General features: G+C 35.3%; 2 protein-coding genes across 3 annotated transcripts in view; both read right to left on the bottom strand.

Annotated features, from left to right (window-relative positions):
• Positions 1-171: 171 nt before the first annotated feature.
• LOC121942948 lies at positions 172-10,939 on the bottom strand. Its single transcript, XM_042486267.1, is given in 18 exon segments — positions 172-772; positions 1,092-1,201; positions 1,526-1,633; positions 1,733-1,792; positions 1,922-1,982; positions 3,134-3,199; positions 4,271-4,333; positions 4,518-4,577; positions 4,987-5,157; positions 5,872-5,994; positions 6,108-6,243; positions 6,751-6,788; positions 6,791-6,916; positions 8,935-9,061; positions 9,221-9,351; positions 9,494-9,513; positions 9,635-9,678; positions 10,864-10,939. Coding segments are annotated over 16 exon segments (1,662 nt in total). The 5' UTR covers positions 9,507-9,513; positions 9,635-9,678; positions 10,864-10,939; the 3' UTR covers positions 172-503.
• Positions 10,940-11,935: 996 nt separating this feature from the next.
• Positions 11,936-13,292, bottom strand: part of LOC121944469 — a 5,495-nt gene continuing 4,138 nt past the window's right edge. Inside the window, exons 5-6 of one of the 2 annotated variants that reach the window (XM_042488270.1) lie at positions 12,736-12,845; positions 11,936-12,523 (exon numbers count right to left, since the gene is read on the bottom strand). In XM_042488270.1, coding sequence (XP_042344204.1) covers positions 12,255-12,523; positions 12,736-12,845 — 379 coding nt within the window. In that variant the 3' untranslated portion in view covers positions 11,936-12,254. The remainder of the gene's footprint in view (positions 12,524-12,735; positions 12,846-13,292) is intronic. The other variant, XM_042488279.1, reaches the window with a different exon arrangement.

Raw genomic sequence — 13,292 nt, 5'->3', positions numbered from 1 at the left:
AATAAAAATTGCCATCGGGTTACATGATGGAGAGAGGGTGTTTTTTGTTTTTTTTATTTAACAGATATAGCAAGCCCTCAGTAGAAAACACTTCTATACTGCTTAATGTATCAAAGAGAAAATATGAACCAATACCATTTATCTGAATATTAAGCACTGAAACACTTGAAGTGGGTTTTGATTTCAGAATTTATTTCACTGTACATTAAATTACAACAAAACATGTACTTTTCACGTGGAATGTAACTGACAGGTACCAAAGTTTTAACAAAACTGAGTTTTCATATATTTGGAGTTGGAAAATGAGGTAATAGGTGTTTCTGTGCAGCGTTCTCCAGACTGTCATAATGCCAGAGGAGCCAAAAGAGTCACTCAGATGTGCAAATTATCTACATCTTCTTAGTTTATGCATTGAATATGCACAAATAACTGCATTTAATTATGACAACTTGTGAATTTACCCATTATAACTGTTGGTAAACTAATATTTATTACTGATTGTTTCACGTTTCAGTTGATTCAACTTTAATAACTGTAAAGCATGGTGCAGAAAAAGGTGCAGAGGGGGTCTGTGAGTTGGACTGGTCTGACTGCAGTTTGTTAGATGATACTTCAGGACTCTGGACACTAGATAAGGACACGGGGCTGTTGCTGATTTGATGCCCCTCAGCAGTGTGGACGACAGCGCAGTCCTCAGGTGTTAGAGTGAGCCGACCAGCTGCACAGCTCTGCAGAGATGAAGGATCTGGTTTACAATCAGTTTGGTCAACATCTGTAAGATCACACAAAAAGACCAAATCAGACATTTAACATTTTTGGTGAGAATATGTTCAACAGCATACAGACAGACAAGTAGTTAAACATTACAGTATGTCATCAATCTATCAATGAAACACCTTTTAAACATCAATCAACTATCAACAATATTATAAATTATCAATATTTAACCAAAAGCAGCAGGTTATTTTTGAAATGCATACATAATGACATGTTTCAATCCAAAATGTATTAGGCGTTTTAGAGGCGTACAGTACTCAGATGCTTGAAAACCTCAACACCAGCATGTTCATTATTATTTTGGTGCAACATACTCAACTCTCCAACATCATTCTCTTCTTTGAAGTGAACAGTTAAAGTGTGTTTCTGCCACGGCTCCAGCTCCTCTTCTTCACATTCAAGTTTAAGTTCAGATGTTTTGTAACTGTAGCAGAAAAAAAAAATCTCTATATATATAAAGCACTTTAGGGGGGTCTTATTAGGAGGGTTGCTCTGGACAGTGCAGCCTAAAACCCTATACAAAGACATTAGACTAAAACTAAGTGAAAGATGGGAGGAAATACAGGAAACAATAGACCAATAGGTCAAGATTATAGACCAAGTATAAAATCTTTATAACTCCAATACACAGATGTAAGTTAAGGGAAAGTAAAACAAAAACCAAGTTTGTTTTATCTAATATATTTAGAGCAGACAAAATTCATGTCAATATCTTGAATATGAGGCCTCATCAAAGTCAAACAGGTACCTCTGAGGAATTACTGGTACGTAGACATCTCCATCACAGCTGACATCTGCTCCTGGAGCACCCAGATCAGTTGCTTCTATGTTTTCCATATCGCTATCCAAGTCAGATCTGTTAGATTAACAAAAAAAAAAATATTAGAACCAAATGAGCTACAGAAGCAAAAATTAAGACACAACATACATCCTGTATAATAAAAAATAAAATTACAGTCTGTTCTTCACACTGTTGCATTCAGCATCGTCAGTGGAGACCTCCATCTCGTCAAAACTAAAAATGACAAATTACAGAGAGGACATTACCACATGCTGATGAGAACTTTTTATTAAAAGTAAACAGATATAGCTGAGTATATTTAGTTCCCCTTGTAATATGTATAGTCTGTACATGCTGCCTTACCTTGATGGTAGAACTTCCCTCTCACTTCTCCTCAACCTTGCCTTAATTTTCTTCAGAGGATCTTTAAAGTGAAAAAAAAAGAAGTTTCTGGCTCATTAGTGTTGTCGTCTTTTTCACATTGTTGTGTCATTACTGACCATATTACTCACACGACATTATAAACATGTACAACTACACAGTGATCGAAAGGGACCTGACATTGCCACGTTTCAGCTGAGCATCAGCATGTACACACACTGAGAGGAAGTAATTAGTCTATATCCATATCCATTTAAACTAAACTAACCAGCCTGCCATTAAGTGACTCAGTTTTAACATTTCCATCAAAAAGTAACTACAAATATGTCTGAAAAAAAAGCAACAGGAACCCTAAACTCTTTTTATCTTTGCTGCTGTCAATCAAGCCAGATCTCCCTTACAAAAAGGTTATTAATGTCAGTGGGTTAAAGTAAAAATAAATGATTGGTACTATGGAATACCACAATAAATACCTTGTCATCCCTGGGTGAAGGAGCTAAAATCTTTATACTACTTGAATGACTTCAATATGTCATATATGTTACAAATTACGCTGTGATACTCGGGAGATAAGGAGCAAGATGTTTCACATGTATAAAGAAAAATGGTCTGTTGATATATGGTACAAACCAAAATTAAGAACGTATTGTCTTATTAAGGATGGTTATAATGTAGAACCCTATGTGAAATATAATTTAAGTAAAGCACAAAGATTGCTGTGTGCACAGTAACGGTACACTATCGTTACCTCTGGAGAGCGACAGGTTTAATGCCACTCCAGAGGAGTGGACTCTGTTTGTTGTGTGATTTGGGCGATATTGAGAATGAGATTCACTTTTTGTTTTGTTGCCCTGTGTATGACGACTTGAGAACTCTGCTTTTTACTGAAATGTCGTTAGTTTATGTCGACTTCTTTTGGCTGGATGATTCTGAAAAACTTGAGTTGTGTTTTAGGAAGGGAAACTTTTTTTGTTCTCTTGTTGAAGCTTGGGAAAGAAGGCAGAATATTCTGTTTAGGACTGAGCTGTGAAATATTTATTTCTTTATTTATTTAATCCCTGTAATTAAATGATATGTGATATATTGATATGTGATGATATATTTGATTGCTGCAACAGTAATTTTGGTATCTTATAAATCCATCAGGGCTGGGCACATTATGTGCATGACACGAAAATAAAGAAATCAATCAACCTGCAGTCATCATGACGGCTAAATTAGTGGCTGTTTCTGAGGACTCATCTTCCATCTGCTGTGCACCTAAAGTACATAAAACAAAACAGAATAACAATCCTTTTAATTAAAAACAGAAATAATTACAAACTGGTAGAACAATTTGTCAACATTTATATTGTCATTTGTTATGGTAAATAACTGAAATAGATACTAGCTCCTCAGATATAGATTTAAGATTTATAACTATCATTTTCATTATATACTTTCTTACATAAAGAAAAATGAAATTCATTTCCCCTACAGGACAAAAACAGTGGGAGTCAATCAATGACAAATATCAGAATAAAAATAAGATAAAAGTTATAAATAAGTAGATATTGATAAAAGTCATAAGAAAGCTATAAACTAAAATATAGATTATAAAGAATGTCAACACTCTACTCAGAGTAAAATGTGCAGAATACAAAGCTTATAAAAGCTGCTGAATGTCAACTTGATATAATTTTAATATTCAAACCTGTGAGGTTTTCTCAGTGTCAAATTTCAATCAACATTTCAGAACAGAATTTGTATTTATTAAAGAGCTGTATGTTACATTCAGAGCTTTAATATAGCAGCAAACAACTATTTGCTATGTGAAGATATGATGGACTAATGGTGTCCTGAGCAGAGACCAAATTCATGCTACCTCTCAGCATGTTGTAACCATAGTATATAAAGATATCTTTATATGCACTATGTGGTTGTAACCCAAATTTTCTCTGTTTGTTGTTGTGGTAGACAGAAGGTCAGGCTGCAAGGGCATGTTAGTGCATGTGCATCCTTGCAAGTGTGTCCCACTGGCTAGCCAATTGCTGTAGCTCATACAGTGGTTACTGCTGTTATCTGGATGGCAGCAATATGGAAGCACAGTGCCCACCCTATGCCCCCACAGCGCTAGCTCTGTCAGCACTGTCAGCCTTTCTTAGCAGTGTTTATTGAGGTAACACCGTTAGCTGCTAACTGGTCGCGCAGCTACCTTCCTGTTAGGAACCATATGGAGACAATACCAGCTCAGACTCAGAATCGTATTTTGCTCTGAATGTCACATACAGCTCCTTAAAGCAATACCAACAACTGGAATTCAAAATGTATTAAAATTACAAAGAGAAATACCTTTTTTACACATGGCCTTTAATATCTCTCCCAAAGACCTTGTCTGGACAACATCTGCAGTGTCTGGTGATATGAAGATGGCACAAAGCTGAAGATTTGGTCATATCATTTGCATCATACAATAATATGTACCATGGTCAAATGTGCTGTTTTAATGAGGTCAAATGTCCACAGTTACATGTCTAGTAAATAATACCTCTTATGTGTAATGTTAAATATTTAAAGATGAAGTAAAAACTAAGCATACCTTCTGCATCCATGTCTTCTAAAATCCCCTCAGCGGTGTCAGCGTTGCATTTTGCTACATCTGATATATTTGGGCAAAAAAGGAAAACTTACGTAGTATGAGCAAATAAAAATAACTGGTCTTCCTGTGTTGCCTGAGGAAAACACAAGCAGGACAGTTTTTCCTTATGTCTGTGATGCAACCTGACTTCAAAATCAATTAGGGTCTTAAAACTCCTGCAGACCGAGCTCATCTTCAGAAAATGTGTTCCTCTATAATCATGAAAAGTCCAGCTGAGGAAAAGTGTCATGTCCCTAACAAAGTGCTGACGACTCATACAGAATCTATGACAAAATGCAATAAAGCTGTTCTGGATGTTTGCAAAGGCCCGGCTCACATGTGGGCCTGTGAAATTATTTCGTTTTTGATTTTTCTCAAAAAGAGTCAAAAGACATGCAGAAACACATCTACCACTGTTATTATCACTTACATATTTCAAATGAAATCTGCTCGGCATCTTTCAAAATGGCTTCTAGCTGATTTCTTCCATAGAAAGACGGCTTCTTGAACGTAAGGCCATTGGGCAGCCCAGCAACTGTTATGGCCATGCTTCGATTTACCAGGGACTGGTACGGGAGCCTTCCAGCACCTCCAGCCTCCTCTGGAAGACACAGGCACACACATGCATGGACATGTTGTACACTTTTACACAGTTTGACAATTCTGACTTTGTCTTCCTGTTAATAGCCACAGGTTCCCACATACTGTCATGGACAAAATTTGAAACTTTCCCATGACTTTTCAAGGACGCAATTTTTTTCCTTGTCCCACTTGCGCGAGCGTTTTTCAGACATATAAGATTCCAACTCTATAAAAACATAATGTCAGCATCCCATCTGATGTGTACAAGGACCGTAGAAAATTTGAAAATCATGTGGAATGTGAAAACATGCATGTTTTCTTTAAAATTGGCCGAACCACCCCACATTAGGTCGTCAGCTACAGAAAATACATTTAGAATTAGCTTACATTAATGTAATTTAATTTATTACACACAACACACTTCCATGATTTTCCAAGACTTTCAATGATTTTCACTGGTTCCATAACTTTACCAGGCCTGGAAAATGTGATTTTAAAATTCCATTACTTTTCCAGGTTTTCCATGACTATGGGAACCCTGTGGCCAGTGTTCAAGCTTTAAAAATGTGAATTTTTAGGGTGTCCTAATGTTATGGTTGATAAATTAGCTGGACACATAAATGATAAAATTGATGATAATATTGCTAAATATTCATGGAGGCATATTATGTTATCAAGGTTAGTCTAAGACACTTCTTTACATTAGTAGAAAAGTGTTAGGAAAGATGCTTACTGTATTTTTGGTTGAATAGATCCTGCACTTTTTGAACTAGAACATTGACTTGATCTTTGGTGTTGCGGCTTGTTCTTTGGTGTTGGTGTTGAGGCTGAGGAGCTGCTGCAGCCAAAGAGCTGGCTGCAAATGAAACAACAGACAACAACAATTCATTTCGTAAAACGGTATGACTCGTCTTTGCACAATGATGAGCATAAGTCCATTTGAGCAGATTTTCATGTAAGCAATATCACCTTTGAAGTATAGTGCAAAGTTATTCACTGTGTCCTTCGCTCCTTTGCTGCTCAGCTGATATACCTCTAGGTTGGACTTCTGGCGGTCAAATGACAAAATGGCCGTTTCCACACCCAAAGCCTCAAGCTTAGACACCTACACAATATTTTAAAAAAGACAACCATAAAAATAATTAATATTGTATTATACACAGAGAAGACAAAACCTACATTTAAAAATTCAGCATACTGGTTACACCGAAGAAACAATTGATAACGTGGCTAGGCAACCTCTGTAAAAAGTTTAGTGAAAAACATTATTAATATTATAATATTATACATTATATATTATATAATGTTGCGATTAAGTGCCTCTTATCCTTTCCTTCTCATGTTAAATAATTGCTCATTACATGCTTTGAGTATGCAGATCACTGGATGACTTAATTTAATATACCGCACCTGTTAAAAATCAGCTGGAATATTTGTTTTGGATGAATTAATTTCAAATTATGAACTAATATTAATAATGATTATATTTATATTATCATTAATACTCCAATGGTCTGTCACAGTGTTCTGATCACATTACATATCAATCATCTTTATATTAATACTATATTCATACCACTAATGCCAGGGCAAATGAAGCTTCATTCCAAACCTCAAATTTTAGCTGCTTCAGGTGCTTTTTAATTTGAGGTCCCTCATCTCAGGGCTGAGGTGCTCTGTCTGCCCCTGTGCCCTCAGTGCTGCTGCTTCTTCAAAGTATTTCTGCTTCTCCTGTTCCCCTAATGTGGACCACCTGCCCTTAATATCATTCAGTGTGCCTGAGAAAAAAGAAGAGAGAGAAAATTTAACACTTTAGAGTCTATATCTCTGTTTTTAAGTACATTTGTACTAGGGCTGCTTGGTTATAGCAGAACTTAATATAAAGATTATTTTTGTCAATGTTGAGATCACAGTTATTTAAAAGGAACCCCAACTATGAAGACTTGCTTTTGTTTTCTTTGGTTGGCATCAGCTTCATAAATGTAATACAAATAAAATAACAATAATAAAAAACCACTGTTGATGTCCTGGTTATTGTGAAATTTGAAAAAATACGTTTACGCTGCAATTCAGTTATTCAGGTAGTGACTTTCCTCTCATTCTCTTGACCCTACAGAGACATAAACATATCAAGAGATCCTGGTACTACCCCTGGTTAAAGCTAACATATATCTTTATTAAAAAATGTAAACAACAGATGCACTTTTTGTCATCGTGAAGGAGAAACAATTGAACATGTGTGTTTAGATGTGTTTAGTTTCCATGCCACCTCATTTTTTGATTTGACTTACAAGGTAATTTTCAAAACATTTTTTTTAAAAAATGTCACACTCACAAAATTAGATTAATTAGATTTTTTTTTTTTTTAAAAATCACAACTTCTCAGCTGATGAAAACTAAATAATTCATTTGATTATTTTAGTAAAATACTATATAAATAAAATGATTTGGCTCAAACACTACCCTCCTTTTATATTTAGAGATACTGATTTTAAAATATACTTGACAATAACTAAACATTTAAAACACATCAATTTTTAAATTGGCAAAAAATATATGATTATTTAGATATTTCAGTTTAATTTCATCTTTTAAGCAGACCCTTAAGTTTTTTATTGATGTTATGTTTCTTTATTTCCTCTTAATTTTATTAATTATGATTTTCTTTCAATTATGAAATACTGCTTTACAACTTTATTATAAATATATAATGTTTATTGGATGAATGTGTCAATAAAAGTTTGAGGTTAACAAAAATGTGAAGACAAAAACCAATTAGTGTTGGGGAGTAAGTTGTTACTTGTAACAAGTTACAACAATTAAATGAATGTAACTGTAATAAGTTACAACTGCTGAGAAAAAATGTGTAAGTAAATTGGAGTAACTAATCAAAATGTTGGGGATAACAAAGGTGTTACTTATGAAAAAAAATATTTTCAGTAAAAAAATATATGTGTTAAATAAAAAACATTCATTCTGTTGCTTTACATCTTTTTGCTGTGTGGGAATGCATTCTTTTGGCATATTTTTGGACAACGTGCGTCGGCAAAGCTGTTAAGACAAATTTAAGCGCAACATTTGTGCACTTTCATTTCTAGTTGTTTTTCACCTTGATTGCCCTGTTACAAACATTTGTAAAAAAAAAAATGTAATCAAATGTAATAAGTTTTATAACTTTGATGAAGTTAATTAAATAGTTATGTAACTTATTACATTCTTACCAGATTGTGTCTTTCAGTTTGAAGCCTCTAATCTTTGGAAAAGTCTCCCGATAAATTAAAGGTCCTTGGACTGTGTGGACTCTTTTAAAAAGCAGTTAAAGAGCCATCTGTTTGGACAGGCATTTAGGCAGTAAGTGGTATTTTTGGGTTTTGGACTTATGTCTGTTCTCATTGTATATTTTATCTGGTGTTTTATCTTTGTTTTATTTATTTGACTGTAAAGCCCTTTGTGATGGTAAAAGGTGCTATATAAATAAACTTTGCTTGCTTTGCCATGTTCGGGCGGGGCTAAAGACACAATTTTACAGAGGCAGACAAAAAAATGTAATCTAATCTACAAAAATCTAATCTCAAAATGAAATTCGATAAATCCCCCAGCCCTGCGTCATACAGAGACAATCTGTCCAACAAACCCATTTCTCTGTAACTCACTGACACTTCAGTGTGTGAAGTATTTGCTGAATATCTTGAAATCAGTTTTAAAAAACCCTTGTGAACCTCTAATATAAAGAGGACCACAATGTAAAACAATAAGAAATCTTTTAGTATAACAAAAGAATCCTTGAAGTTCTCACCTTTGTTTCTGAGGAGGTCCCTGCAAAAAAGATTATATGGTGACAGCTCTCGTGTGTGAAGCTTCGGCTTTGGGGGCCGCGGCTCAGAAGGAGCTTTGAAGGACCTTCTGTAGTTTCCGATCCAATTCTGAAAGAGAGAAAACAAAATAATGAAATAATATTACAACAATTAAAATGGATTTTAACAAAAATACTTACTGCACAAGTTGTAATTTACACAAGCAGTACAGAATGATGTGTGTATTTATTGGAAATGTAGATTGTGCAGCAGTGGAGCAAAGCTTACTTCTATGACACAGGTTTCCAAACCAGTAGCTGATGCAGCTCTTGATATTAAGGGTGAACCAACACGTGTCATCCCATCCTTAAAAAAGGACTTCAAGGTTTCCCTTTGCTCCTTACGAATCTCTGTTCTCTCTTGTTGAGCAACAACAGACAAAGAAAAGCTAGTCAGTAATAAATCAGTAAAAGAAGGAAAGGCTGGATTTTTTGCACATCATACCATTTCTCTCATTATACACCATGGCCTAATGCTTCTAGATTACAGTGTAAAACTTACCTCTATGAGCCATCTTCACCCTGCAACATAAACAGAAAGAAACTTGCAGATGAAGATGCATTTGAAAAAGGGTCCATTTGCTCAATGCAGCTTGGTCCAAAACTTAAATATGAATTGTTCAACATAAACATAGTGCATTACCACAGACGTCCTGGGACTGACAGGAACACAACTGGGCATTGGAGCTGTACAGGGAGACAGAAAAAGTCAGGTGGAGAAATAAAACACAGACAGACTAGCAGACCTGTAGCACTGGATTTTTATCTTTAGCCTTTATCATTGCTCATTTACAAAAATATAATAAAGCCAACACAGAGTTGATATCACTATACTGAATAGAGGTCGACCAATATTGATTTTTCAGGGACAATACAGATACTGATTATTAGTACTTAATGAGACTGTTAACTGCTATCTGGAACCGATGCATTTACAATAAAGATGAAAATACTTGTCCAAATTAAGAATTTGGAAAATAACAAACTCCAACACAAAACTTTGTTTAAATGCCTTTAGCAATTGTTTTATTCAAAACTGAAACTTTCAACATCAACTACATCAAGTTTCCTGCAACTTTTTTTTTCATAAAGTTCAGTAAAAAATTTAAGTAAAAAGCGAATGAAAAAAAGTGCCTCCCTGGGGTTTTACAAGGTAAAAGTTCCTCCCATGATAACACTTTATTGTCTTCCCTGGTGTTGGTTGACTTTAATCCATACACTTTTCCATTAATTTCCATTAATTAATTATATTGGTGATCATTTGAAATTAAATGCTGATACAAATAATAAGCAAAATGGGCCAAAAAGGCCAATCATCTGACGACCCCTAATGTAGACATTATTTATATTTGAAAGTTGTTTTTTTTTTTTAAATATTTGATGCATTTTCCCTGTATGTTGTGGTTGCATTTTAGTAAAGAGACTGCTGAGAATTTAATACGCATGACCACTATAACCTTGCTGAAATAGCAATGGTTACTGTGGCCTAAAAATGCTTGCACACAGTACTGTATATATAGTTATTTTAAGTTTTGTTTGATCGTATCAAGGAAATGCTACTACTGATAAATACTTGATGACCTTAAACGTTCATAAACTATACCGTTAGACAGCAGTTCATTTACATCATTGATACCCTCCACAATGAGGATTATTTCGTTTTTAAACAGCTATATTTTACCGTAGAAATCGTTTCAATGTCAGGTAGTTTCCGCTTTACACTGTGCGCGCTCCCGCGGGGTGCGTGTAAATCCCAGCAGGCACAACTCGACACAACACCTGTTTTCCATGCTCGGCCCAGCTGGCTCCGTTAGCATGTCCGCATTATCTACAGTCAGGGGTCTGGGGCACCGGGCTTGTGTCTCTGCCTACCTCTCAGCCTCTGGGTCTCAGGGCAGAGCTGGGTCTCTGGTCTCTGGTCACTGGTCCGAGGAGGACAGGGTTCAGATATTGGCGGCGCTACTCCTCCAAGACCGGAGGAAAGAGTAAAGCTAGCTGACAGCAGCGGAAGTGCACCCGACTGTAGGGACCAATCATTTCTCTGCATCACTTCCTCTGTGTATCTGTAGTACTTCCTGGTCCCTCCTGCAGATGTTCTCTATCTATCTATCTATCTATCTATCTATCTATCTATCTATCTATCTATCTCTCTCTCTCTGTATATATATACATATACATACATACATACATACATACATACATACATATATATATATATATACACACACACACACACACACACACACACACATATATATATATATATATATATATATATATATATAAAAATTATCCTTATCTTATATTTCCCTCTTAGTATCATTTGCTCAGTCCATCTTGTCTTTCATTTTTCTCAACCACAGAGGCGCTGGACTATATATATATAATATATATATATATATAGTATATATATATATCTATATATATATATATATTATATATATATATATATATATAATATATATATATATAAATATATATATGTACATGCCAACCCCGAGGTCAGTTTGTGTCCTTAATCATTAGTTAAAGGTCCATACCTGAGACACATATATTCAATCTGTTTAAGAAAATGTATACATGTGGGCACAATAAAATAAAACATATTTCAAGATTTATGTGCAATTACTTTAAAAAAGCATATTATTATATAAGATTAGTAGCATAAAAACACTTCAAAGGTGCAGCGCGTGGATAGACCACATAATATAGAGAAAAGGGCAATAACTAAGTTGCTGACAGCAGGAAACAGTGCTTCAAAAGGAAAGCTCTGTGGCTGAAATTCACTATATACTTAAAATGAATGGGGTTTTTCCAAACCTGACTCATTCACACATCACTTGCAGCCCATTCACAATGGACCTGCCACCTACCAGTTGGGAACCACTGATACAGAGAAGCTGTGAACTTGTAATACTCATTTCAATGAAGCACATGAAAGAAGTTTTGATTTAAGAATTTATTTTCACTGTACATTATATTACAAAAAAACCCAACTTGTACCTTTGACTCAGAATGTAACTAACTGGCTGGTAAAGTTTTAAGGAAATTAGAAAATGTTTTTTTTTTTTTTTAATTTGTTGTCAGAAAATGAGGTAACAGGTGGTGTGTGCAGACTGGCTTAAAGAGCCAACAGAGTCACAGAAATGTGTTTATTATCTGCATGACACATTAATGTTAAACAACAAACTGCGTGTAATTAAAACAACCTGTGAACTTGCCCATTATAATAGTTGGTATACTAAAGTTTATTTTTCATTGTCTCACGTTTCAGTTGATTCAACTTTAATAACTGTAAAGCATGGTGCAGAAAAAGGTGCAGAGAGGGTCTGTGAGTTGGACTGGTCTGACTGCAGTTTGTTAGATGATACTTCAGGACTCTGGACACTAGATAAGGACACGGGGCTGTTGCTGATTTGATGCCCCTCAGCAGTGTGGACGACAGCGCAGTCCTCAGGTGTTAGAGTGAGCCGACCAGCTGCACAGCTCTGCAGAGATGAAGGATCTGGTTTACAATCAGTTTGGTCAACACCTGTAAGATCACACAAAAAGACCAAATCAGACATTTCAACAGGATGCACGTTCACTTTAGTGAAAAAAACATTTTAGGTGACAATACAAACCATCAACGAAACATCTTCTGTGTTTTCAAACATCACTCTAATATCAATATCATGATATATTATCAATATTAGACCAACAAGGTGAACATTACATGTTCATTAATAATTTGGAGCAACATACTCAACTCTCCAACATCACTCTCTTCTTTAAAGTGAACAAGTAAAGTGTGTTTCTGCCACGGCTCCAGCTCCTCTTCTTCACATTCAAGTTTAAGTTCAGATGTTTTGTAACTGAAACAGAAGACAACAGAATGACACGCCCGATTTGTGTTTTACACAAAGTCAAATTTTTACTCTTTGTATCCTTCAGCATTCTACATCACAGGTCTTTAAAACAGTAAGTGTGTGTGTGTATGTTAAAGACACGTAATGAAGGGAGAATAAACAGCACTCCTGCCTGCTTCTCCAAACTGAGGGTGGATGTGCACCTCATACAACCACACTTCAAAATATACCTAATAGTTAGCTATTTATGACTCATATTTTCGGGTTTTCGGGTGAGGCCTCATCAAAGACTGATAGGTACCTTTGAGGAATTATTGGTACGTAGACGTGTCCATCATAACTGTTATCTGCTCCTGGAGCTCTCAGCTAAGTTGTTTTTTTTCGATGTTTTTCATATCACTATGCACGTCAGATCTATTAATTATTTTTTTTTAAAAAGTAGAATCAAGTGAG

This window comes from Plectropomus leopardus, chromosome 1 (genome assembly GCF_008729295.1).
Source record: "Plectropomus leopardus isolate mb chromosome 1, YSFRI_Pleo_2.0, whole genome shotgun sequence".
Lineage (NCBI taxonomy): Eukaryota > Metazoa > Chordata > Actinopteri > Perciformes > Serranidae > Plectropomus > Plectropomus leopardus.
The sequence above is the reverse complement of the archived record's forward strand: the minus strand, read 5'-3'. Positions and strand labels throughout refer to the sequence as shown.